Source organism: Buteo buteo, chromosome 10 (assembly GCF_964188355.1).
Source record: "Buteo buteo chromosome 10, bButBut1.hap1.1, whole genome shotgun sequence".
NCBI classification, from domain to species: Eukaryota; Metazoa; Chordata; class Aves; order Accipitriformes; family Accipitridae; genus Buteo; species Buteo buteo.
The window spans coordinates 5,073,195-5,100,674 of NC_134180.1; the positions used below are offsets into that span (position 1 = coordinate 5,073,195).

Consider the following 27,480-nt stretch of genomic DNA (forward strand, 5'->3'; position numbering starts at 1 on the left):
TACAGCAGGACTGAAGCAGTCTCCAAACCGTGCCACAGCTGGGCCTGAAGAAGGAGGCTCAGTTTCACAGCTTCTCACTGCGCCCAAGACAAGCCAAGTCTGCCTAGTCAAAGCTCAATTACAGGGCTGTGGGCAGAGCTATGCCCACAAGCTCTGAGCAAAAAGCCGTTGTAAGCACACGAAGGAAGCTCCTGCGCTGGCACCCGAGTCTCTCCCCTCTCAGCAGAGAGAAGAGGGTTTGACTCCTGACGCAGCTGAAGTCACAGGAGTAGCGCAAGGCAAACGAGGCCACTGCACGCTGGAACCAAACCTCACATTAACCAGCCCTGCTGAGCGAAAGGAAAGTGTCTCTTCCACAGCCCTGAGGTCTGTACTTCTCCTGCACACCCCCAGGAAGGAGCCAAAGCACAGCAGGAGTTGCCGCTCACCCGAAGCTTCCTCACCACCTCAGATAAGCCTTTAGTGCCTGTAGTGCTGCAGTTCCTCTATCTGAAAAGCAGAGATAAACAGCCTCCTATCCAGACTGGCTCATGCGAGGACTGGTCCTTCTAGCAGGCTGTAATGCTCCCAGACCGGAGGCTAGGCACATACCTGGATGGACCAGCCAAAGCAAAGGTTTGCTTTTCCAGCACAGCTCATCAGAGCTCCTCCTAGCTAGGAAAACCACAGGGGCGGGGGGGGGGGGGGGGGACGGACTGCAGCGGAGGGGGGGGAGGAAGCTACAGAGCACAATCAGGCCTGAGTCCAGTCAAGATGTTTATTGGCAGTCACTCTCAGACATAGTCTCTTCCAGCCCAGGGGGGCTGGAGTGGGTGGGGGGAAAAATACTGATTGTCCATGAGCACAACCCTCATGTCATTCTCATTGATCCGCTGAGTCACTCCCGTATTAACAGTTTTGACAACACTCGGGCTGCACAGGAGCTCAGAAACAGAATACAAAACAAGAGGCAATGCGAAGCCTCTCTACCTACTGACACCAGCAGAGAGAAGCACTCGCAGGGCAGAATCCAGAAACCTGCTGAACTGCAAGTGCCAACTTCCTCCTCTTCACTCGCTCTTCTGAAGAGTGCTACAACAAGAAAACCAAACACAAACCACGCTGCAAGGGCAGGAACACAGAGCTCCATTCAGTGCGCCCAGAGAAGCTGCCGGACAGAACAGTCTCCCCTGCAAACCACCACCAACTGCACCCCAGTCGTTTAGATGCAAGTGCAAACCAGAGTGGCAGCTGTTTTCGCAAAGAAACTACAGAACTGATTTATAAGGCCTTACAGATTTGTAAGCTAACAAGGAGGAGATCAAATCCAGAGGCAGACTGACACAGGAGGGCAGTCATCTTCTACAAGCAAACGAGACAATCCGCCCCCCGGGGCAAACTGAGGCTCCCCAAGCGTGCATACCACCACAGACCTGAGAGAAGCTGCCACCAGCCAGGCAGTTAGACCATCCTCATCTGCACCACAAGACCACAACCCACCCAGAGGCCCAAAAAGTGCTAAGCAGCGATAAATTCATCACCAAACAACATTCCTATCTGTAACGCACCAAATTAATACAAAACCAACAAATCTTTGGCAAGTTCCTCACAGCAGCCAAGCCTACCCCGCCACAGAGAGAAAAGGCCTCTCCACAGGATCCCCATGGAGGCCTCCTGCCCTAATTTACAGCAATTCTTTTTCAGACACACTGGCAAACACCAAACGTTTTCTCCAATCTGTTATATAAGGCCCAATTTTTAAACCTCTGTGCTGGCAGTGGGGAGATAGGGGCACGCTGCATGTGGCAGGCTGACAGGACAGTCCAGCTGGCAGATGAACTTACACACTCCTCAGAATTCATTTCCAGATATCCAACCACTTGTTGTACAAAAGGAAAACAAATGGGTTAGTTAACGAGGCAACTTCCAAACACACTGCTGCAAACCACTCACATGCCTGCAGTCATTCTACACGCGGTTTGACCCAGGTCCTGGTTACCTCTAGCTTGTTTAGAACGGACTAATTTCATGGCAACTGGAAAGAGGTTTAGCAAACTTCATTTTTTTAACTTCAAAAATACACCTATCATGGCAGGTCCCCATGCTGCCCAGACCACAAACCATTCCTCAAAAGAAAAAGACACCTTCCCAAACATCCCCACAACTTCACGTTATTTGATCCAAGAGCCTTACTCAATTCCCCTCTGCCAGCCACCAAACAGGAGCCACAGGCCTCTGGTGGCCCAACTCCACAGGAGAGCTGGTTCTCATCTGCAAACCTCTCTTCTTGGCTGCCTTAGGAATAGCTAAAGTCAGCTCCTGCCTGGTGGGGGCAAAAGGGGGAGGGTATTTTTCCTGTTTCTCACATTCATCCTCACCCACTTTGCTAAAGAAAAAAAAAAGCTGTTTTAAAACCCAAATTCAGCACAGTCCCTTTCCCCAAATAAACACTTCCCAACCCCTCTGGAGAGAGGAAAGCTACATACAAAGGAGCCAACATCCTGCGAGGCTCCGGCTCCACCGGGCAGGCCAGGGCAGGGTGCAGGCCGAGGGACACAACTGGGGAAGGCCCGACCCCGTCCCTGCCACCGACCCGGCCTCAAAGGGGCCCCGGGAGGGGGGGGTCGCGATCTCGGGTGGACTCGGACCCCTTCCCCAGGGCCACAAAACAGGCGCCGCCGGGAGGAAACGGAGGGAGGCGGCCCAGGGCCCTCAGCCCCCGGGCCCGGCCCGAGCCCTGCAGCCCCTTCAGACCCCCGGGCCCCACCTGAGCTCCCCTCGGCCAATTCCAGGCCTCCCCCCCGGCACCTACCTTGCCCCGTTGCCCCCCCCGGCCCCCTCTGCCCTTCCGAGCCCTGCCCGGCCCTCACACCCTCCCCAGCGCCCCGGGCCCGGCCCCCACCGCCCCCGCCTGAGGCGCCGCCCGGCCCGGCCCCCCCCCGCCGCCGCCGCCGCCTCCCCGGCACTGCCCGGTCCCGGCCGGGGCGAACCGCAGCAACAGGGACCCCGGCTCGGCCCCGGTTACCTCCGCGAGCCCTCAGCGGCGGGCCGCGCTGCCGCTGCCCCGCGGCCGCCTCCCCATGGCGGCGCCCCCGGCCCGGCTCTCCTCACGCCGCCTCTCGCCTCCCCTCACCACTCCGCGGGCAGCGGCCAGCCAGCGACAACGCTACGCCGCCGGCGTAGGCTCCCCGCGCACCCATGCGCCCCCCGCCAAGCCGCCGGCGTAAGCGCCCTTCCTGAATACCAACTCCGGAGCGGAGAGGCCCGGCGGAGCTCGGCGCAAGCGCAAGCCGACGGGAGGGGTGGTGGCGCAACGGCGTTGGCGTAAAGCGCGTTCGAGAATAGGCGGCTTGAGGCGAGCGACGGGAGGGCGGCTTTGCGGCAGACGACGGGCGCTTTACGGCAGCGCAGCGCTTGGCAGCTACCGGCGGGGCTTCCCTTTAACTCCTTGCTGCCCGGCGGGCCGCGGTACGGCCCGGCCCGGTGTGGTGCGGGGCCCAGCTCCGCTGCGGGGACAGGCCCCCACGTTGTCTGCAACCCCCTGTACGACGCAGGCACCGGTATAGGGTACGGCTTCCGCCATAGGGGCCAGGTCCCGCTATAGGGTGCCCCGTAGGGGAACAGTCTCCTATAGGGGACGGATCCCGCTGCAGGATGTGGCCCCCGGTATGGGTTATGGCAGCACTGTAGCGGCCGGGATCCTCTATAGGGTCACCGTCCTCAGGGTGGGGTATTGCCCCAGTGCAGGGAACAGGTCCCAGTATAGGGCACGGCCCTGCTGCAGGGGACAGGCCCCGCTATGGGGGACATCGACCCAGTTATAGAGGACGGGCCCTAACTGGGGGCTGAGCCCCCCACTGGAGTACAGCACCAGCGTGGGGTACAGCCCCAACAGGACATACCGCCCCGCTATAGGGCACTTGGGCCTAGCGGGGCGATCTCTGGAGAGCGGAACTGGAGAGGGGGTGTGACAGTGGTACCGGTGGGCGAAACCCCGCAGCCTCCTCCATCCCACACCACCCCGGCCTGCAGGAGCAGAGGGAAGCTGGCGGCTGGAATTTTACAGAAATTTGAAGCTTTTTTGAGGACAACAGTCTTGAGAAAAACTGCTGGCGCTGAGCAGGAGACTGAGCTGCCACCTCGCAGGGGAGGGCAGTGGGGACGGAGCTGCAGGCTGGTGGGAACTGCTGGGACAGGAGCCAGGTGGGCACACAGCCCCTGGTGCCACCTCCAAAAACCTTTCGCATTCTTCAGTCTTGGAATTATTCTGATCAATCATTCGGCCATAAAAATTCTCTCCCCGCACTCACTCAGCGGAGGAGGGCACAACTAGAAGAATCGTTTCTTTCTCTCAGTGGCACAAGAGCCATCCCTGTTGGAGCCTTTCAGGGTAACGTTGGAGGGAGGAGGCACCCCTGTACAATCCCACTGCTTTCATCTTCATGGCATGGGACAGATTCACCCCAAAAATATTTTCAGGCAATGGGCAAATGACTTTGTGTGGTTTTGGGGGAGAATCACGTCTTCAGTCACCAGCCACACCCCAAATACCCATTTCAGCATTTCCAGCCGCTTGAATTCATTCTCTCCCAGTTCCAGGGAAACACTTTCCTCGCAGCATTGGTCTAAAGTACTTTTTCCTCGTAGGTGTTTGTTTCTAGAAGAAAATGCTATGATTTTAGAGAATTAGGAAAATAAAATGAGCTACTCTGCACGTAAAGCCCAGATGTTGCCATCCCATTCCCACAGGCTCAGGAGGGTGGTGAGGGGCTGTGACCCATGTCCCGCCACTGCAGAGAATTAAATTGCCCCCAAAGTGCCCGACGGCAGAGACATCCTCCTGTTTTCTTTTCGCACCATCCTACCACCCCGTGCCGCAGAAAGAGGCGATTTCAAGCACTTTGAGAACACGCAAGTTGTTCAGACATTTGACTTGAGAATTTAACCCATCCTCTGGAGCAGGAAAGGGGGAAAGCAGATAGGTTTGATTTTATTACAAGGCAAATCTCCAGTGGTGAACACGTGGTGTGCCAGGCGTGGTCTGCAGAGACCTGTACAGCTCATGCTATGGAACCAGCTCAGCACCGGCAAGTTAGCAAGAAAAGCTGGGGAATTTCTATCGGGAAAGCATCCAGCTATGAACCCTGCCCTCCTCCCGTGGGCATGAGTTAATTAGGGCTAATTTGCAAGCAGACAACACAAAACGAAGCACTCTCCATCACACATGGAAGAACGAGCTGCTTGGGGGCGGGTGGAAGAAACCTTCCTGCCATGAAACATTTGCGTTTGGGGCCTGGGAAACCAAAGAGCACCAGAAACACATCGAGAACCAAACAAAAGAAAAAGAAAAAGCCAGGCCCCTCTCAGCATCCTGTCCAACGCACTCCCAGGTGAAGAGCCCCAACCCTGATGCTGGAGACCCTGAACCTTTTGGAGAGCTCCTCAGGGCGGGGGGCTGAGCTCAGCTGCACAACCACTGCCCCCGCGCTTCGGGCTCATTCCTAACGAACCTTGGCCCGTCCTGCCAAGCCCCGACTGTCACGCAGGGAGCGTGGCAGAGGCAAACAACTCGTCGCTCCCAAGTGCCAAGGACCTGCCTGAGTAGCAGCTGGAGCAGGAGCTTAAAGCTGTGCCTTGTGCTCAGATTTTAAGGGCCTGGAGCAAGAATTTGAGCAAAAGCCATTTCATCCTCATGCTCAACACATCACTGGCACAGCAGCGAGCAGCTGTAGGGAACCACTGCCGGTGAAAGTGAGATGCTGATGGCTGGGAAGGGGTACCTGGCACAAGGCTTCTGGAGATAAGGAAGCCATTGAGATTAGCAGATGTTGTATAGAGCAGCTGTGATGAAAATGGCTCTTTTAGGATTAAATATCTGCTATGGAGTGGGACTGGGGTATGAAGCCACAATATGGTAATTTGGGGCGATAAGTTCAGCTATGTGCTAAATATAGTGATTCAACTCACCTTTTCTGTCAAACAGCCCGTTTACTCAGGGATAATGATCTCCTTCCAGGCAATAAACTGGAGAAGGCAGAAGCCAGCACTGCAAGGGGCCAGCATAAGTCTCTGCACTGCTAAGGAGAGGCCAGGAAAAAGACCTTGACCCCAGTGCTCAGGAGACACAACTTTCTCACCACCACCCACACCTCTGTTCTCCGTTTCTTTCATTAGAAAATGAGAATAATGGCAGCACCTTTGGTAAATGCTTATCTGGCATCTGTAGGAGTACAAACCACAGCGTGCCACTCTTACACCCGTCCCCAGCACAGAGGATGAGCTTCATCCATAAACGTGCTGTTCTTTTAAGGAAAAAACAACATGTGGTGGGAGACTTTGGAGGAAAATAGAGATTTCGCCATTTCCCTCTGCCAGATAACTCTGGTTACCTAGGAACAGACACACTTCTCTAATGCGGCCAGTTGTTCTCATCAAGCACAGGATGAGCATTTATTGTCTTGTGATCAGGAGAAACACACAAACAAAAACCAGAGCTCCACAAGTGACATGAAACATCGCACACATACACGTCACGTGATGCTGAACAAAACCAGGAGCCAGGTCCAGGCTAATGGTGTTAAGAAGTCTTAGAAATCTAATGTAAACATTTAAAAACATACAGAGGAGTCCAAAAAAATAAGCCACGGTAGTTCAGGCAGCGTGTTGAGTCAACTTTCTGGAATTACAGTTTCTGGCATTGAAAAGGATGGAGGGGGGATGAGAGATGGCAGATCCCATCCAGAGAGGTTCATTTAAGCTCTGTAGAGATCTCAGGCAGTGTATGCTAATGGGGTGTGATTTTGGTGTCTGCATCCAAGCATTTTTGTGGGCAGGTTCCTAAGTACACCCTCTCCCTGCATCAAGCATTTTCAACATGACTGAAGGTGGGTGCTTCAAAGCAGCCCCCCAGATTATCCAAGGGGAAGAGGAAAAAAAAAAAAAAAAAAAAGAGAGAGAAGCAGGAGGTGGAGTCCCTAGCAATGCTTCTCCTCTTGGTTCCTTTGAAATCTCCAACCTGACACACTAAAAAAAAGGACAGACACCAATCGCTTTTGAAAAATTTTGGCAAGAGGCTGAGGATGCAGAGGGGCAGGGCTGGAGGGAGCATGGTACATGGGTGCACCATGTTGTGGCTTCCAAGTATGGCCAATCTTGCATTTGGCCCAGTTAACCTCCCCTCACTCCCCTGTAGTGCAATCGTATTTCCAGGGAGTTAATCAACAGGCAGTTCTTCTATCACTTTCTGATGGCAAGTGACAAAGAACACTTAAAATTACACTTGACACAAGACGAAGGCACCTAAAAGCTTGACAACGCGATCAGGTCATGTTCTGTTAAGAAGGCTTCAAGCGTTTGTATTTACAAGCACATTGCACATTCACAAGAAAAAAAACCCCTTGTGTTTGGAGCATGTTAAATATCCCAGACCCAGCAAAAGCCTGGTTCTGCAGTGGGGCATTAATGTTGCTTGTAAACGGAAATTCAGGGAGGCTCTGCCTTCTGATTCATGTTTGCTTTCGTTTTGGCCCTAATAACAAAGGTGTCATGCAGACTCCAAGCTGTACTTCACTTAGTATTTACAGTATGACACAGGAAAAGTTAATAGAGCAAATGGGAAGTTCTGCAGGGGTGATGGGGAAGGAAGAGTTCTCCTTCGTGAACTAGTATTTTATTAGATAAGGCACATGTAGAGACAGTTTTCAAAAGATCACTTGCAAATCAATTCCACCTAGCTAGGACAACCTCCCTGTCCCTTTCCAGGAGCCAATTTTGTTTTCCAGCTACTTAGTGTGAATTTGGAGTGAACCCACTTACACCATAACATCTCTGGCATCCCATCCGCCAGCCTGCCAAGCCAGGCAGGCTCTGGGTCTGACCCATGGCGTGCCCAACACCTCCTAAGTCTCTGCAGTGGAGCACTCCATCCTTCACAGGATCATTGGCTGAAACTTTCAGAGCCCAAGACTTTGAACACTCACTCCCTATAAAAATATTGGGAACTGACCTCCCAGTTTTGACAGGTTTGAAAAAATTCACAGCAGGCTGTTGAGGGAGAAGAAAAAACTGCAGCCTTTGCTGCTTGGATCGCTGTAGGACACAGGGGAATTGGATGGCTCAGGCTACAGGAGTCCTGATGTGCATGCACAGAATGGAGATGAATGACGAGACAGATGCTGGCTCTCAGGGAAAACAATCCTTCCCAACAGCTTGACCCTCTCTTTAGCCTATTCATGGAGAAAGGCAAGAATCTCTCTCTCCCTGCTCACACTTGGAAGGAAAGTGCTGCTGGCTACACAGACGCAGACCAGGTCTGCACAGCTAATATCAGTTACAAGGACTAACAAGCTTTCCTTGGTCTACCAGACCCCACTGCATAATGTCTGGATTTCAACTACATCGGTAGAAGGCAGAATTAAAACTATTCATTGTAATAGAATTATTCCCAAGCCACACAGGGGCCCCAGCACTGAGATCAATAGTTACCTTGCATCCGGCTACTGCTGGGAGCCCAGAAAAAAGGGTGTCCCTAAAGGGCAAGGTGTGCCCCATAGGGCATTTCTTGGGTCAGCACAAAACCTGGATGCCACAGAAGTAGAAGTTAGTTGGCATAGAGATCTCGTGCTGCCTACCTGTAACAGGGTGAACATCACCCAGGTAGCCAGATCCAAAGCCCAGCGTCAGCCAGCTTTTCAATAGTTTCCAGTGGGCTTTGAATCAGGTTTTAAGCAAACAATCATTAACCAACTGAGATGAATCTGTACCTTTGAAGCACATGGATCTGGCAAAAGATTTTGGCAGCAGGGAAAGCAAGACTTCTAGCATAACAATAGTCCTAGCCAGGCAAATGAGGACTCTTGTGGACTTCACATCTGAGCAACACTCACCCACAGCAAGCACCATTACCTAGAGGATTCTTCACCAGAGAGCGCAAGCAAATGAGGTTGTAGAATACCTTCGATATCACTAGTACCAAATAATTTAGGTGTTGCATTTCCCTTAGAGAGAAAATTTCCAGATTATTCATCCAGGAGAGTAAACACCAGTTGCTACTAATGCTCTGATTGCGTTTGTTACAGATGACTTGGCGGTGTGCTATGCATGTGATGAAAACTAAGCAGGGAGGCAGGAGAAGGAGCAATTGTGGTAGCGTTCACCGTTGTGAGGAAGTCAAGCCTTTTTCATGTATGGTCATGAGAGGATTCCCTCAAGCAAGGGCAGTGAACGGTTGGTTCCTCAGTCTGCAACGAGGCAAATACTGGTAAATCAACGCAAACAAAAAACTTTCTGATAAGGCCGTGCAGTGCTCTGGAGGTGGCAAGGGCTGACAGCACGTATCTTCTGCAGTGATGAGGAGACAAAAAAACAAAAAAGTCCCCAAGATGACTGGGGTGCTTGGGGGGGAATGCAAATGATCTTTTCAAATAACAATAATAAAAAGACCAAAAAGAAGAGAATCCAGGCAGTTTGCAGCTGTTGCTGCTTAAGGCCATTGGTTTCCCGGGGGATAGTTGGGCACTGTGGGATACTCTGGCAGGCTGTTCCCAGAAAAATTGCTGTACTGGGCCTCCCTGCTGGGGGGGTTCCTCCATGTGCCACTGTTCCACTCATCCTGAGCTTTCTGAAAGCTTCCACCAGCCCCTCGGTAAATTTTATGTACCTAATGGATGAAAGAGAGAAGAAGAGGGAAGTCAGCAACAGGTACCCACACCTCTTCCTCAGAAGAGCTATAGTCACTTTTGTATTATATCATTATAGTCACTTTTGTACTAAATCATGTATTTGTTTCTCTCTCTGTAAAGAGCTGTATTTCCAAGGAACAAAAGCACTAAACATGTAATAATACAGTGAACAGAGGTACAAACAGATAATATCAACCAAAACTTGAACCCATTTCAGCCACAAGTCTGGGATTCAGGTTGGGGATCCCACAGCAAGGCAGACAACCCAGGCCAGTAGGCTGAAACCTCTGTAAAACTGACACTGCTGCTTCAGCAGGGCTTCTGTCTTCTCTCCTCCTCTGCCATCAGTCTACTGAAGCTTTCCAGACAGTCCTACCTCCAAATTCTTCTTTCTGCAGAGAACCAAGGATCACTTCCCATCCTGCCACCCAGTCCCCACTGCAGGCCATCTCGACATGCTTCATTCACCTTTACCATCAATGACCATCCCAATGAGCAATGAAGCTTGCTTCGATTGACATAAAGGAACATCACCACATGAAATGGTGACAACATCCAGCCCCAGCTGTCTTGTGTTATCTGGATTTGTCCTCTAGATAGAGAGACACCAATTGATGACATTATAAAACCTTTAAAATCAGTGATGGCTTACAGTGGCTGCTAAGCTGCCTGTTCGCATTACTGCCATACAAAATGCGGATACTCCAAGTCAGAGAGACACCCAAAGCACCTACCCTTAAAATGCAGATGAGCATTGCAACCGCTGACATTGTAAACATAATGGCAGGAAACAGCATGAACACAGCAGCTGCAACACTGGTGCTAAAGAAAGTAATGGCTGCCAACCATCCACTGGAAGAAACACAAGGAAAGGAAGAATATCATTAAAGCTCTCTTTTTTAAGTGTCCTTATTATCAGAAAAACTGTTTACTTGTACACAGAAATTACAAGGCAGCTTTAAAGCTCTTGAAAATTAAAAGAACAGTGAAGAAAATGGACACAATTAAATGCAGCTCAGGCAGGTATTTCCCCAAGATCTCAAATCTTGCTTGCCAGCATGCCTCACTAACCCAGTCTCAGACCTTTAAGGGACAGCCAGCTGCACAGACTCTGGGAAGAGAAGATTTATTCCCAAGGTGCTTTCGGTTGTGCAGAGGTTGTGCATCTAGAGACCAGAACTGGGATCATGGAACATGAGGGTCCTATGATTTACACTACATCTCTATTCCTTTGATGGCAATAACCAGGTAGGGCAACTAGAGAGCATCAGTAGTTAACAAAACAAAATGCTATACAGAGTGCTAGGACTTTCTGTTATTTGTAGTTTCAGCAGGAATTGCTCTCAAGTCTCTAGAGACAGACAGTTAAAATGCCAAACAATTATAACATAACCAGGGACAGACACTAAAATGCTCCCATTTATTTTAGGACAACTCTCACAATACTTGCTCTATAGGCCAACAGTGAGTCATCATGCACTGCTCACCATGTGCTGTGAATACTTTGAGGGCAATGCTAAAAGAGGATCAGATGAATCTTGAAACTGACTGGTTAAATGTTAAAAAGAAATGGACATTGTAGAAAGGTGCTAAAAAGAACAAGCAGGTGAAGATATGTGACTTCTGCCAATACAGGAACTCTTACAATAAGCAGCAATGGAAACAAAATTGTGTACTCCATGAACAGCAAGCTTCTTCCACTCCACGCTGTACAGACTCCCATCAGTTTCTCAAAAGTTCACAGAAACAGCCCATAGCCTGAAACTATCAGGCATGGGAACCGAGTGCTCAGCTATAAGACTGTAGGAGTATCCTGCTTACCAAGCTCCCCATCCAGAGAAACCAATCGCCTGCAGGATCGTGAGAATAAACTGTGCACCAAAGATGAAGAAAAAGGCCATGAAATTAAATGAGCTGTCCGACCTGTGAAGGAAGAGAGCAAGTTAGGGGGAGACTGGCACCTCATGTTACTTCACTGATGTTTGACCCTATCACATACAAACCCTGAAACATGGTATCTCAGAAGAGACCCCTCTACAGCTATGTACTTTGAAGGCTACTCCTCTTTCCCTCACAGTGAAAGCGCACAGCTCCATGAATCATCAGCGCCTAATCACTTCCAATAAGCCTGGCTCCTGCAATTGCTCTACTAAAGTAATCGCATATATGATGACACATGAGGAGAGGCGGCCTCCTGCAGAACAGAGAGTGCCTGAATCATTTCTCTGACCAAGCATCTGAAGACAGCACAGCCTGACACCTGTGCAGCTCAGACACTGGCCAGTAGGCACAAGGAGGCCCAAACACTGGCAGGCAGACTTTGCCCATATGCTAAAAAGTGATCATTGAGCATGAGAATTCCAGCTGGGAATGTCTCAGTGGCTGCTCGTCATCACACTTACACGTCCATGGTTAATAATCCAGCACTGGGACATAAAAGGAAGAAAAACAGCCATGTGAGAAGCGGGTGGTACCCTGTCTGGGGAAATGCAGAAGCATGCTTTCACATCTTTGCAGGCTCCACATCTTCAGTTTGAGAGGGTCCTGAATATGTGAGGTCCTTTAATTTTTGCAGGTATAATAGACAGCATGAATATGACCCCAAACAAGAAGGCTGACCAGATACATTCACAGTCTCTCTGTCATGGGTGCACTGGGGCACAGCACTGTCTTGCCCAAGTTTTGGCTCTGCCACAGAACTGCAGCAGAACATCTTCATCCCATTAAACCAGCTATGTTGATGAGCCAACCTTTCACTGTAAGCCCAGGCACATCTAAAACTCCCCAAACTATCATTTTTAATGATACAAATGATTCCCATTCTCTCAGGAACTCAAAGGGCCCATGATTTACACAACAGATTTACAAAAACCACTTCAGTTGCTTATGACACAGCTTGGTGCAAGGGGGAGTTTAAAAAAGTGCTCCAGTCATTCCCAGCTCCTGCTCAAACCCTGAAAGTATTGAAATGTTTATTATTTGAATTATTGTTATTATTTTAATGTTTATTAGTATTATAATTCTAGCCCCTAATGACTAAAGAGGAGATGAGGGAGGCAGGCCCCAGGCTCTGGAGAGGTCAATGCAGTGGACCCTGACTAGTCTGACATGAGTGGAAAAGCCTCCAGGCAGACCCCTGCCACTCTGAGCCACGTGTGTTGGTACAGTTAACTTCTATCTTTCAAAAGATAGCCACAGAGATGCTGGAAAAGAAATTTGCCATCCCTGAGTATCTTCATGATCCCGCCCTTCAAATATCACCTCAGAGTACAGCAGTGTGAAAGAAATACTTTAAACATGGACTGTTCACAGTAGTGCCTATCATAATCCAATTAACAAGGATTAGGCTCGAAGCTGAGCCTTCAAACAGACTTTTGCAACTACAACCTGAAAAGGGCTGGAGGAGTCTTCATTTGAAAGGATCTGTGGGAATTAGTGAGGATACACAGAAAAGGTGATTTCTGATCCAGCTTTCTGGTGCAGATTTGCAACAGCTTTGCCCTAGTGCCAAAGCTCTGCAGCTAATTTAATTTTGGATGCAGATGTATGACGATGGTTTTACGAAAGCATCCTCGCAGTACATGATGCCAATATTGAAGGGTTGTTGTCTTCCCCGAACAGGCATAGCAAGTGGGTCTGACCTCGCTTTCTTGAATCACGACTAGCTGCAGTCCCACAAGAAACAGTGCTGCCCCACTGCAGTGTTTTTCAAGCCCCTTCTACAACTGATGTCAAAGTCAATGATCTCTGGGCTTGCCAGTCTGTCCCTAGGGCTTATTCTTTTTTTAACTGCAGAAGTCTTTACACAGAGTAACCTCAGGGACCTTTCAGTATTCAGTTGCATAAACACATACAAACAACATTAAAGAAATAATTAGAAACGGTCCTTGTGAAGCCCAGAGGAGGTCAATGGGGAGGAGTAATTTTTCCCAGACTTCAGAATGGAAATTGCTCTTTGAACAGAGCTCTAGCCAGCACTCTGAGGCCCTCAGGCTTCTGAACTAGGGATGGGGACAAAACCCCAGCCCCAGAGGGCAAGAGTTCAGAGCTGGTACTTTCACATCTTTTAAAACTTTCAGATGAATCCAACCCAGGGGCCTTCCGTTTCCGTCAGAAATAATCCTCCCCTATACTCCATGATGTAGTCACTGATGTTTTAAGCACCACCAGTGCATTAACTGCCCAGTGTTGTTAGTATACAAAGCATAAATTCGGAAGAGCATTTAAACAATTAATTGAGCATGTGCTAAATAGATAAGGCCCCACCTGCCAACTCCCATTTCTATCAGCTGCTTTTGCTGTTATCTAAACCAACTCATCACAGAATCTGGTGAATAATCAAAATCCAGAGTATTCTGGTAATGGGGAACCAGAAAGAGCTTCCCCTTCAGGGTCCAAAGCCCTGGCTCATGTGTGGGGTCTGCTGGTGACCTGCAGTCTGACACTGGGCAGCTCCCTCCCCTCCTCTGTGCCTCCTCTCCCTGTGTCAGGCTGGAAACTGCTTGGGACCTTCAGGGCTCTGACAAGCGTTATGCATTAATGTCTGAATAATGTCTTGTGATCCACTGCAAGTGTGAGCAAATGCAAATGATTATTAATTAAAGTGAAAATGTAGGATGGCTTTAAATATTTGTGGAGTTTCAGAAGGACTCGCTCCAGGGAACTGCTTTTATCTAAAAAGGAAAGCAGCCAAGCTCTCAAGTATCTAGAGACAAAAAATAGAAGAGTTCTCAAAAACTAATAACTTAATAGTCTTCCATCAAAATAAGCCTCAATGAAGCTTTACCAAATTAGTATCTATCTTAATGCTATATATGAGGTGCTGCAAAGCTCGAGATATTTAAGTAAAATATGAATTTCATCCTCATGAAAGTGGAAAACTACTCGCTGCTGCTCACCTGCAATCCTAGACAGGTAATGCTCAGTCCTACATCTAGTGTTTAAAAGTAACCACATTGTTCTTCACTTCGAAAGTAAACAAGACATTCAGACATCAAGTCCTTAAACTTTATCCCAGACAGAAAGATCTCCATAGGGGCACTCCCCAATAACAACACATCTCTCTCCCAGAGGAAACCAAAACAAAACTGCTTCATGGGCTTCTACTTACCGAAAGGCTTTGTACACAGGTCGGAACCAGCAGACATAGCCACAGGGACTGAAAAGGATAAGCCAAAGGATGGCCAAACCAAAATTGACCCCATAGCCTCCTCCGATCCACCATGCCAGGCATGCAATTATATTCACTACTAGCGTGATGCAGTAAACTGTAAAGAGGGCAGAGGAAAGAACATGAGGTTGTGCAGTTTCATATCTTCACACAAAAAGGAAACAAACACCCGGTATTATAATAGGAAGGGTCCATGCTGCAGTGGGAAACTCAAGCCCAATAACGCAGCCGCTCCAAGTGAGTCGTAAGTTCCTGCGTGGCCACAGGAGCCAGCAGCACAGACACATCTATCTCCAGAGACAGTGCTGTGGCAGAGGCATGAGGAAACTCTTTTGGGTCTTGCCAGAGGATGGAGAGCTGGGTAGCAACCAGTGCGACAAATACAAGACTTAGGCCAGTATTATTATGAATTATGAGCAAGGTTCAACTTGCATTTGTAGGAAAACCCCTTTATAAGAGGAGCAGGGTGTAAAACCTGCACCCTGCACCCAGCCTCAATATGTCTTTGGTCTCTGTGCTTGCTGAGGCTGCCTCAGGAGCTATTACAGAGCCAGCACAGTGCCTTGCGGGCTCTCTCTATACTTCCCTGGGCCTCCGAGGAAGCCTGGAAGTTAGCTTCAGGGCTTGTAAGTGCTGCTTTGAGCAAGGGGATAAGCAAACTCCAATCAGGCTGAGAACATGGGACCATAGGGGTGACTTAAAGGCCTTTTCACATCCCCGTTCCTGCCACTTGGATAAAAAGGCACAGTTGACAACGGCCCCCAGAGTGCTGTGCTAAGGAGACGTGCACAAAGTGATGCTGGTCACCCCCTTCCCTGAAGCTCAACATCACTGCAAAGGGGGGGCTGCACACTCCCCAGCTTTCACAGGCTGAGCTCAGTTCCCATGCCAGGGGCTCCCTGCTTTCCTCCACGAGCTCCCCTCAATACTCCAGGGACTCCCTGCAGCTGTCCCTGCATCCCCCCAGGCTCTGCCAGCGTTGAAGAGGCTTAGCCCAATTACAAGCTCATATTTTGGAAAACAGGTGGTAACTTAAAAAACTTTGCAGTAACCTGTATCAATTAGCACAGATAAAGAGACATGAGAAGGCGGAGGGTCCAAACAAAAAAGATCCTTCAGTACTGCCTGGTGATGAGCTCACAGTAATACTCTGGACCCTGGCCTCATTTATTCAGTCAAAATTAAATCCCTGAATTTCTCTTCACCCGTGGTAAGTGAACTGGTGGCTCTGCAGCATGCCTGCACATCACTGGCTTGGTCCTCTGACACCCGACGCCAGCCTAGCCTCTCTTTCTCTTTCCTCCTCTTGGCACAGACCCACCTGCCTTCACACAGCTCAGGGGCTGCTAAACAACTGCAAAGTTGTGTGGTCATAAAATAGTATTGACAACACAGTCAGGAGAATCTAGCATGGAAAGCATCTGAACCCAGCTGCTGCTTGTGACATACAAATTACTTGTGAGTTAAAACAAAACATTGTTTTACTACAAAGAAAACTTCTTCTGAGTAGCTAACAACAAGGTTTTAGATGCAATGGTTTGGATGTATCTTAATATTGGGGGGAAGAAAGAATTTTCATTATTTAAATTTCATTTCTACAGTAATTAGCTGTACTTCTCCAAATTTTTACTTTCAGAAGTCATTTATTCTCCAAGAGTTACCTAATAAAAAAACAAGCCACCAAACCAAGAGCACCTATAAAGTGTTAAGGAACTTCTGGTTCTCCCTGCACATCAGGTAGGAGTTTGTTCTCCGGTAGTGGGAGCTCTGGTACAGATTTCCCCAAATCGCCATCCACCTTAATAAAATGTTCACATCCAATTAAAGTAATGAGCATTCAACCTTCTAGCAATGACTTCTGTGTTTCCATTTTTAATACCGGCCTTTTCTTGTTTACTGCCCTTCCTCCATATGTGTCTCTCCATCCTATCCCATCCCATACCAAAAAGTCTGGGAGACCCCAAAAGAAAGCATGCTGCAGATGGAAGTTTAAAACTCCTGATGAAAATGCCAGGTCTCCTCAGCCATGCGTAGACTAGTTGCCCAAATGGCTGGCACCTTTCCAGCCTGCCATTAACTTGAATGAGGGACGCTTTGTTTAGGGAGAGTCGCAGACAAAGGCAGCTTTACAGCATGCAACATTTAACCAGTTAGTCTGAAGGGACAAGCAGTTTCTTCAGGCAAGAAAATTACAGAGCTCATTTCAGCATCTCTAAATAACGAAAGAACAATGGAGTGATAGATTATGCTATTATTTATGCACACAAATCTCTCTCATACACACATCCTATGCATCTGGAATAAAAGCCATGCCACCAAATGCATATCTGGCAGAAAACAAGCTTTCCTTCAGTGAGAAGGGTAAATAGGATGACAAGCATTTGGGGAAAAAAAGATAAGCAAGGCAAAAAGATTTTTAATCTTCCAAAGCATTCCCTTTGGTTCTCTAGGCCTGCCACACCATTTTTCATCCGATTTCATTCCTTGGAGAAGAATGGTCAATTTTCATTACTGGCTTTTGAATGGCTAAGCCAGACAACACAAGCTCAGAGCCAGGAGGTCTGTTCCTACAGAATATCAGCAAATCACCAGCTGTGACCAAGAGGATCAGCACCCTTCTCCAGCAGGACGGGGAATGTTTTGTGGGCTATGGATAGCTAAGGAAGAGACAGCATACAGCTAGAAGACACTGCTTCAATTGGGAAGGGAAATGTGTAGATGGCACAAACAAGGGGAAATTTCAGCCTTCCTATAGCAAGGTGGGGAGACAGGTAGCAAGCATACGGGCCACATTTTCTTACCTAAAATTCTATTCATCTTAGTTTAGGTGAATTGGGAATTACTTTAAGCAGGCTATTTTGGGGAGTAAAACATCACTTGACATTAATAAAGGTATCAAATGTGGTCTGGTTTTTTCCTCCTCAAATTTACTAATAGACTTTTCTAGCACTGATACTCTCTCCTTTCTTCAACAGCAGCTCTGCGGCAAAGATTCAAAGCACAGCAGCTTACAATTTGGGCATAAAGTTATATTACAGTATTTTAAGATGAATCATCATTTCTCATCAATTAATTCCAGTCGAAACCTTAAAACACGCAAGTCATCAAGATCTATATTTTTTTACTACACACATAGGTTTTCCTAGAACAGGTTTCTTATTCAACTTACAGATCCATACGTGGTAGATTCTCTTCACCAGAGACTGATAATCGATGGGAATTTCATCAGCAAAATTCTGGTAGAAACATGGTTTCAGAGGAATAAACTTGGGGAGCGGTGGGAAGTTATTCACCTTTTCTACAATGCAGAACACAGATATTAGCTGAATGCAGAAACATTCTGATATGGCTGAGCAAGTGTAATATCCTCCACACCTTCCCAATACACACCCATGGACCCCTAGGTCAAGGGGACTCACAAGAATCAAAAGAGAAAACCATTGCCAGCTCTAGCCTGATTCAGGTTACTCAATAAAGCATGTTCATCCTCACGCTGGACACCAAACACTTTGCTCTCCTCCGTTAGCAGTGGACACAACATTTAAACTAGCACATGCAAGACTTAGAGCAAGGAATAGAAACGAGCTAATAAGCAACACGTGGATTTGATACCTTTACACATCAGTGTAAAGTTGTGTGAAAGGCCCTGCAAGACAAAAACCTTAAAATAAGCTCCAGGATGAGGTTCCTCAGGAAGGGGGGAGAGGCCAGCAACATCTGGGGGAAACAACCTGCACAGAGGTTTTTAGTTACAACTTCTCAGAAAACCAAAGCAAGAGGAAAGGCTGGCAGTTGTCCAGACAAGCAGATTTATGTTCAGACACAAGCTCCGAGTAGGTGGGCTTGCTGGCACATGGATCAGGCCTTAGGACCTGTAGAAGATATGTCCCTGTGACAGTAAGGAAGGGTGCCTTTGGAAAGCATCTCAAACTGCAATTCAGTACTCAGATTATCATCCAGTTCCAGGAAGGCAAGTCAGATGCCAGGGATGATTTTGTTGTGACAAGACTCGTGAATGTACCCTTTTTTCTTTAAAAGTCAAGTTTTTCCTGTAAGGTTAAGCTCCATGAAAAAAAAAATGAGGAAGAAAAAAGCTTTGCATTCAGATACAATAAAGCAGCAAATGGAAGTGATATGGTGAAGAAAACCTTACCTTGAGAAGAATTTATGTTTTAAAATCAAGTAATTAAAAGCCTAAATCCTCTGCATTTAAGCTGCTGTCAGCTTCTAGACAGATGCACAGATTTGTCTGTGTATATATGTGTGCCTGGATATGCGTTTCTACATGTTTGGGAATGTTTGCTCTTGCCTTCCAGTGCTGATTAAAGTTTGATTTCAGGGCATTGTGACTAATTGTTTCTAGTCTACTTCAGCCTCAGTAAACAGAATTAAAAACAACTAGAGGAAGAGATGAAGAATGTCCTGGGAAAACCTCCAAATGGCACAGAAGACGAGAGGAAATGTCTGAACAAGAACTGTCAGCACAAGAGTTCCCCTTCTCTTGCCATTATGTCTGTGTGAGAAGACATTTTGCAGGAGCAGCTTCTTAGCTTCATTTGAAGGTTGGCAGGGAAGAGTCTAAAGCTGTAAGCCATGCTTTAGGAAAGAAAAGGCTTCACTTCATGTAAAGGAAAGGCATATTTTCACACAGAAAATATGGTGAGGATAACGCCCACTGTGAGTACATCAGAATTAAATATGGAATAAAGTTTGAAGTCACCAGCCCAACTTGACTTTTCAGTAGATTTTTTCTTATAAAAACAAACATTAAGTCTTCTGCCCCTCCTCACCCATCTCCGCTAAATGCATTTTACATTAATTCAGATGCCCTCTAAAGCTAGGATTAGTTACTGGTTAACACCTACTGCTGACCCCATCACATGTAGTGCTGATGTCCCACGGCTGATTTCAAAGTCCATAGGAATTTGGACTTCATACTAATTTTTTTGTTTGCTATAAACACCTAGTGGGCTTTCTCCTGGACAGTCTGTCTCAGCAGCCTACAAAAGGACATAACAATGCTGGGTCAAAGGAAAGGAAAGGGGCACAGCTTTTAAAGCTAAAGACACAGCTCCCTAGGGAAGTCAATAAGACCAAGATTAACCAACCACAGTAAAAGCAGACTCTCTAACAATCTTTTTTTTTTTTTTGAAGGATGAGGAAAATTTTGTTCTGTCCTTCTTCAACAGCTGAAGCTGCAGCTAGTTACTTTGGTTCTGCTCTCTTCCATTTTCTCTCTCCTACAGTACAGATCTGTCATGGGCAGTAGAGCTGCTGCCAGCCTCTAGTGCAGAAGTCCCCGAATGGTGGGGCCAAAACCAACTGTCCTGCTGGGCACCAGCCACTGCAGTTTGTCATTTTTCAAGTCCACAAAATGCTCAAAATACTTCCACAATTGTTTGCTAGGTGCAAGATCAGGATCACACCTCTTCTCTGTTGCTGCCCAGCTGCAAGAAGCCAGATGACCACTTTCTCCCACCCAGAGACCCTGTAGTTTTCAACTGTTCTGGGTTACTTCCAAGAACAGATGAAAAGAAATCAAATGAAAATACTCTCTTTCATGTCTGACTGCATGGCATGGAGCGCTACAGCACTCCCATCAAGGCTAGGATCAACACATGAGATCAGCAAGCACAATCCGTGCTTTCAAAAACCAAACTAGTACCAATGAACAGCAGCCGTATGGAAGTCCTGGACTTTCTCTTATCTTAAAAAAGTTGGAAGGAATTTTGTTACTAATTTCACTACAAGTAAAATTAAGATGTATTAATATCAATAGTATAGCTAGGAACGCTGTGGAAAGCTGTTCAGCCTCTGTAAGGAAGGAATTATTCTCATGTACTTTTTTGTGAATAAATTCCATCCTCATAAAACTTTCAGACAAGTCACACCTGAGCCTTTATCGCTAGAACAGTAACCTCAGCTGACAAATCTACAGTGGATACAGCATAAAAGTGAATGTGACCAAGGCAAGAAAAGAGAAGTAGCTGAAGAGCTTTAGGAATCACTAAGATCTTGGGAAGGGACATATGTCGCATACCTGATGCATTACAGCCATCACAGCATACTGAAAAACATTCTCTGAAACCATTCTCCCTATGTTGCCATATTTTGAGGTGCTCTTACCTGCCATTTCTATTAGGAGTGTTCCCTGGTGAAGTTTCAGACAGACAGCAACGGATCTATTGGAGAAAGAAAATCAGGTCAGCACATGTCACTAACCAGCACCCAAAGAACCTCCTGGAACGGGGAATATCTCCAGCACAGTGACAGAATGCGAGCCTGGGGTTCCCACTACAAACTACTCTTCTCCAATTGCCCAAAGTAGGAGTGCTGGAACCTTACAGAAAGGATCACAGTATCTCCTTGTTCATATGAAGCTCCACCTGGTAGCATCTCATTCAGCACAACCCCACTGTCAACCACTTTTAAGGCTTGTATAATTCAGTAGCAAACACATGTGCCCTTAGTGGCACCTGGCAAAGGCTGAGGATGCAGAGAGAGCCACTGCCAGAACATGTGTACCTTCCAGCTGCAGCCAGACAACAAGCTGAGACAGACAGGTCTGGGCGGGACCCAGCAAAGCACACACATCGGAAGAGAGATTTGTACGAGCTCACCAGACTTAATGCCTCATTTAGGTGTGGATATGATTTGTTGGCTCCTGGCTCTCTGTGGACCTTCCCAGCTGCTGAAACAAAAAGATAATCACTGTTAGCTGGGAAGTAAACTGCTGTTCAAAAAAAAAATCAGCTGGTACACAAAACCGAACATCCCTCATTACTTTAATAATTCTGCACAACCCTTCTTAAAATGCAGATCCATTCTTCTTGTTAGCACCATGGAACATGACCATAATTCTGGAAGAATCAAATCCTGCAAAGTTCACTCAGCGTCAGCCATGGTGCAGATTTTGGCAGAACTGATCACACAGATGAAAGCCGCAGAGAGGTCAGTGCTGAGCTTTGATTCTACCCCTTCTTCATAAGGATAAAAACACCGTGTGACCCTATCTGCAAATCCCAGAATGGAAACACAGAATACTACAAAACAACCCTCTAAACCAGCACTGCAGGGTCTGACAAGAGTTATCAAGAATGAAGGAAGTCTAGACTAAAAACTGCCCCTACAAAAACACAACAAAGACCACACGCTGCTGCTGCCAGCACCGACAGCAACCACAGCACCGAGGTCAGAATAGCTGCGCTCTATGCAAAGCCCTCGGGATTTACAGCAGCTCATTTCCCTTTTCTGCACCTCTGTGCTGTCCTCCTACATGCCCCATGTATGGTCCAGAGGTTGCAGAGTTTACACTGGCACAATTATTTTGTTGGGGTTGCATTTACTTTCCTTTCTAATTAAGCTACTCTAGCACAGTCCTTGGTGGAGAAAACAGCACTCTGGTAAGAAGCTGTACAGGCAGCTTATTCTTCCTGTATATAGAGACGCAGTTATATACAAGCTTAACTACCTCTACATAGAGGAGAAGATATTATTTTGCCTGTACCAGTCTAAAGAAGGCAATAGAGTGTGGACAGGAAAGCTATGTCACTCCGGAGCTGGGACTCCCTGGATAAAGGCTCTCATGCGGTGGCCCCACCGCCGCTGAAGCCTCTGGGCTTTCCCACAATATCGACATTACCCAGTGTCTGACACACATTTTATAACTTATGATTTAGAAATTGAAGCATTTTGCTTTGCGTTTTTAAAATGTGTGAATAGGAAATAAAGTATGAAGACAGTTAAGAATACAATTAAAACTTCACTCCACCCATTTGCAGCTGCTCCCAGTTGAAATCCGTAAATTTGGGGGAAAGAACAAATGACACGCAAACACCAGTTATGCTAAAGCACTAAGAGAAAAGAATCTTTCCCTGAAAGATGAGCAAATGAGTAAGGTCCACCTTCAGAAGAGGATTATTTAGTTTATGTGCTTCAGTGCTGGTGTCTGACAGCTGCAGAGTGGCAGGAGGCATCAGTCTGTCCACTGGAAAAGGGACCAGAAGCAAAGACCAAGGGACACATTCCTGGCTTGATGGGGGCATCATGGCCAAACAGTAGCTCTTGGGTGCCCTCCCTTCACAAGAAGACAACTGTGGTGCAGTTGAGTGGCTTTAACTCATATAAATGAATAAAAAAAACCCAGACCATGGAAAGCAGCGTTCTAGTGATCTAAACCCTTCTTGTCTTACCCAGTTGTTTTCATTTACCTGCTCATTTCCTAATAAATCTCAGCCACGGTTTAATGCTTTAAAGACAGAGATGATCCTTATGGGTCCCTTCCAACTTGAGATATTATAGGATGCTATGTTTATCATGTAAAGAAGCTATGACAAACTACCAAATATTCCTCTCTGCAGCAACCTTTGCTTTTATGAGTAATCTCACAGAAGTTCCTGGGACAACAGCTGCAATTTCTCTAAAGAAAGATGTGGTTTGGAACCCCAAAGCAACATTAAGAATATTTCTTTCTGCAAGGACAAGCACATACAACCAACTTTTACACTGAATAATCAGTTCCTGAAATGCATTGACCTTCCACTGGTTCAGCTGCACCGAGACTCCAGCCTGGCTCCCAGTGAAAGGAAAGGGAGCTTTACCCCACGGACACCTACAGCAGCAAGCTCAAACCTTTTGCGAGCATGAACTCAGACTCCAGGATCCAACCCAATAACATTTTTGTTCAGTGCTCTGAGATATATTTGCACAGGAGTCACTGTTTTCATACCTCCCTAGCTCACCACTTAATTTGGGCAGGATTTCTGCAAACTCTTAATTGCAGGGTCTCGGGATGACAGACCTCAGATGTACAGTCAGGGAAAAAAATCTTGTGTTTAATAAGTGATGATGTTGCTCAGCTCAGACAGCCAGTGGCTAAAACTCCTTTAGGGGGAAAATTTCACTGTGCAGCCTAAACATCCTCAAGACAAGCTCCAGTTGCAAGATCCTGGCATAAGGAAATAGATTCGCAGCAAATACAGATAAACAGGTGCATAAACAGGTATCATCCAACCACACGTGAATTTGTGCGAGATAACAACACATATAAATAAGCTCTCTATTCACCGGAACATTTTCAGTTTAATTGGGAATAGACAAAACCCAACATCTTGCACTCCACTATTTGCAGAGGGAGGAAAAAAACACACACGCTAAGGAAACCACGGTGTGAAGTGAACTTCCTTTTTCCACTGTGCTCATCCGCAGTCAATGAATAACTCCAAAGTTTACAGTCCAACATGCATGACTCACAAGAGCCCACTGGACACAGTCGGAGCTTTTCTTCAAAATGCCCTGTGTCATTTTAAGAGACAGCATTTCCCTTTAAACCAAGACACGTATGCAAGCAGCACTTTTTCTAGGCGGACAACAACATGATTACTTTGAATGTGACTTTACTGTGAAACACGTTCCATCTCTGATTGAGGAAAATTTTGTGAAGGAATACCCACAGCAATCTGTTTGCAGCACATTATTTGACTGCATGTATGTTGCTATTTAGTCCCCTTGCTTATTCTGCCTATATTATAGGAAATAGTTTTAAAAGTTTCAGTTATTTCTCACTACTTCTTTCTCCAAAAAGAGAGGAGGGCAGTAGGAGAAATAATAAAGGACTGGCCAAAAGAGGAGTGCTGAACTCATTCCTCCTTTGCCATAAACCCACCTGGTGACCTGGGCCAAGTCCCCTAAGACCAGATTCACAGGACACCATCTCCTCTCATGCCATCTGCAGATGTCCCAGCCAAACCCAGAAGAGCCTGACATCCTAAGCTTTCCATCCAGCAAAATTCATCAGCTTCTGAAGCCTTGCTTTAGGATATTTTCTGTACTGCTTTTATATTTTCATTCCGATATGATGACTGTAGCGAGGCTAAGAGCTTCTACACCAATCTGTACTCAAGGGTTTAATCTAGAGTACTTTGCCAAAAGCAAATCAAGGGGCAGGATCCGTATGTAACAGCAATGGCAGAAGAACTTGCCAACACTCCCTCTTAAGACAATGATTTAATGATTTGAACGCAAGCAGAATGAGAAGACACGGGCACAACGCACGCCTCCTGAAAGTGGCTCAAGCTTACCCCTCTGGTGAGGGTTATCACCAGAGACCAGGCTTTTGGAAGTCATTTCACGCTGCCAGCCAGCAGACCCCAGACATTTCAGAAGAGCAAATGGCCTAAAAGCAAGGGCACCCCACAGGGATCTCAGAGATGTGGATTTGAAACCACCAGGCTCAGCAGAGAATCAACGCAACCTCCAGTGCTCCCGAGACAAGCAAATGCCTTGCTTGTATGCCTCTCCAGTTGTATTTAAAACAAAAGTGGTGACTCTGCACTGGTTTTAAGAGAAAAGGCTGGTTTTAAGTCTCATTCAGAGCCCAACTTTTATCAGGAACTTCCCAAAGACCCCAAAGCAGCCGAGGTCACTCTGCAAGGCACCAAAATGCTTGGCTCAGCTTTACGAACCTAGACTCTGTATAGCTGATACAGTTTGTATATGATAGTGTTTCCTCTCCCCGCCGCATGCTGCCAACCCTTGCAGAGTGGGACACTGCCCCTTCAGTGACACCAGCACAATGCTTGCAGTGCCATGCTTCAAATTACATGAGGCGACAAAACCAGCCAAAAAAGTAACGTCAAAAGCCGCCCAGCACAACCAGTGAGAATGGGGAAACTCTTTAGGCCAGCACTGCCGCTGAGAAAACACACAGGAACAATAAAATTAGCAAGGGTTAGCCTTCTCCAACACCAGTACAACAGACAGCTCCAAGTTATGGGAGCCCCGTGGGGACTCCTGGCTGTACAGGGTATTTTGCTGCCCCCTCTCCCCCCATCCTGGAGCTGGTGAGAAAGCACAATCGGAAGCGATTCCTCTCAGGTCTCTCCCAGCCTGTTTACACAGCCACATCTACTGCCTCAGCAGATTGGCAGAAGCCTTAATTTACGTTCTATGGAACCTGCAGCAGACAAATATTTGACTTCAGTATGACTGTTTCCAGAAGTAAAGCTTGGCCGCTCAGAGGCAGAACCACAGAAGGCTCAAGAGGAAGACAGAAAGCACAGAAACACACGTGTTCAGGGCACAAGACTATTCCACCGCTTGTCACCTGCTCAGACTGGCCTCACATAGAAGACCTGGGCTGCAGACAGTAGCAACACTAGTTGGCCCAGAATAACACTAAAAAGCAGATAAATTAATCCATCAGCTACCTGTTTAATTTCTAACTCACTGCTCTCTTCATCACAGGGTCAGATAAGAGTTTCTTGAGCTAGTTAATGCTCACAAAAAAGCTAAGACCAGAGAGGGGGAAATAAAATTACAACATCCATGTTCTGTCTCTATCAAGGGCAACATCTGAAAGAGCTGGTACCCAAACCACGCACTTCAAAAAGCTTCACCCTCGCTCCTCACAGCGAGAATCACTTACATGAACTTCCCCTGCAGGAGCCATGCAGCTGGCCTGTGCTCACCCTGCCCTGAGTGCACCGGCCTTATCCCCTTGGCCTGCCCTGTGCCCCCCCGAGAGCCCCCAAGCTCTGGCCCTGGCAGACGTGTCCTGGCTGGCCAGCCCCACACGGCCGGGGCAGAAATCAGCGGGGAGAGGCAAATTCCCAAGCACCCCTCGGTGAGAGGATGGAGAGCGCAGCCAGGGTGCTCGCAGCCCCCGAGGGGATGGCAGCAGCCTCGACCCACCTGCCATCGTTCTCCACGGGGGGCACGGGACCCCCTCACCCCCCTCCCGCCGGGGTTGTCTCCAGCACCGCCCGCACACGCTGCCCCCGATAGCTGCTCCCCCCGGAGCTGACCCCAATCCCTCCCCCCCCACCAGAGCTGTCCCCGATTCCTTCCCCACACATGCGCCAACCCCCCTGACCTGTCCCCGATACTTCCCCAAGCACAAGCTCCCCCGACACCCCCTCCCCTAACGCCCCCCCCCCGCCCCCGTTAACCCCATCGCCGTTGCCCTCAGGGCTGCTGTCCCCGTTACCCCCTCCCTGTCGTGTGTGTCCCGTCCCGTGTGTCCCGTCCCCGGGCATTCCCCGCTGCCCCCCCGCCAGCCCCCATTACACCCCCAGGGCAGAGGTAGCTCCGTCCCGCCCCCGCCGACCCTCCTGGGGCGGCCCCGCTACACCGCCAGTCCCCGAGACCACCCCCAGCTCCCCCCCCATTCCTCCTCCGAGGCTGTCCCCGCTGCCCCCCGGCCCGGCCTCTCCCCGTCCCCCCGCAGCCACGACCCCGGCCCGGCGCTCACCGTACCCACCTCAAAGCGCAGCGGCCGGCGCCCCGCTCCCCCGAGCCCGCCGCGGGGTACTCTGGGAAAGAGAGTCCCTCCAATGGCCGCCGCCGCGGCACTCCCCCGCGCCGCGGACTACATTTCCCAGCGTGCCCCGCGGCACGCCCCCACCTCTCGACACGTGAGGGGCCAGCCGGCGACGGGGCGTGGGCTGAGGCGCGGCTGACTCCGCTACGGGGGCCGAGAGGGACAGAATTGTCAGGGGGGCGGGAGGGGCGCGCAGCGGCTTCGGCCTGGTCCCCCGTCCCCGACCCTGTCCCCACCGGGGAGGCTTTGTCGCCCCGAGGGGGTGGGTTTGCCACAGCCCCTTCCCCAGACGGCTTCGTGGGGCGGCCCGGGGGGTGCGTGGACGGCCCCTG

At 48.3% G+C, this 27,480-nt stretch overlaps 2 protein-coding genes across 8 annotated transcripts in view; both read right to left on the minus strand.

Annotated features, from left to right (window-relative positions):
* CSNK1G2 (casein kinase 1 gamma 2) overlaps positions 1-3,161 on the minus strand; it is a 46,397-nt gene extending 43,236 nt beyond the window's left edge. For both annotated transcript variants that reach the window (XM_075038166.1, XM_075038165.1), the window contains exon 1: positions 3,005-3,161. The gene's annotated coding sequence lies outside the window, so the exon portion shown is untranslated. The remainder of the gene's footprint in view (positions 1-3,004) is intronic.
* Positions 3,162-8,938: 5,777 nt separating this feature from the next.
* Positions 8,939-27,126, minus strand: SCAMP4 (secretory carrier membrane protein 4). Of its 6 annotated transcripts, none has more exons than XM_075038173.1 (8): positions 27,089-27,126; positions 21,450-21,517; positions 20,956-21,011; positions 17,999-18,127; positions 14,770-14,926; positions 11,481-11,582; positions 10,394-10,511; positions 8,939-9,637 (listed from the first exon to the last, which is right to left on the minus strand). In XM_075038173.1, the coding sequence occupies exons 3-8, from the start codon at positions 20,960-20,962 to the stop codon at positions 9,461-9,463; spliced, it is 690 nt and encodes a 229-aa protein (XP_074894274.1). In that variant the 5' UTR covers positions 20,963-21,011; positions 21,450-21,517; positions 27,089-27,126; the 3' UTR covers positions 8,939-9,460. The 6 variants fall into 6 exon arrangements, with proteins under 6 accessions (XP_074894274.1, XP_074894269.1, XP_074894272.1 ...); XM_075038168.1 differs by having other exon boundaries at positions 21,450-21,520; positions 27,089-27,124; XM_075038171.1 differs by lacking the exon at positions 27,089-27,126 and adding an exon at positions 24,494-26,575 and having other exon boundaries at positions 21,450-21,520.
* Between the last annotated feature and the right edge of the window lie 354 nt (positions 27,127-27,480).

Bases quoted from the DNA above. Each gene is read 5' to 3' on its own strand.
- SCAMP4 (XM_075038173.1), bottom strand. The intron at 11,583-14,769 runs GTAAGTAGAAGC...CTTCCTTCACAG, and splicing joins CCTGTGTACAAAGCCTTTCG to GTCGGACAGCTCATTTAATT. The intron at 10,512-11,480 runs GTAAGCAGGATA...TGTTTCTTCCAG, and splicing joins TTCTCTGGATGGGGAGCTTG to TGGATGGTTGGCAGCCATTA.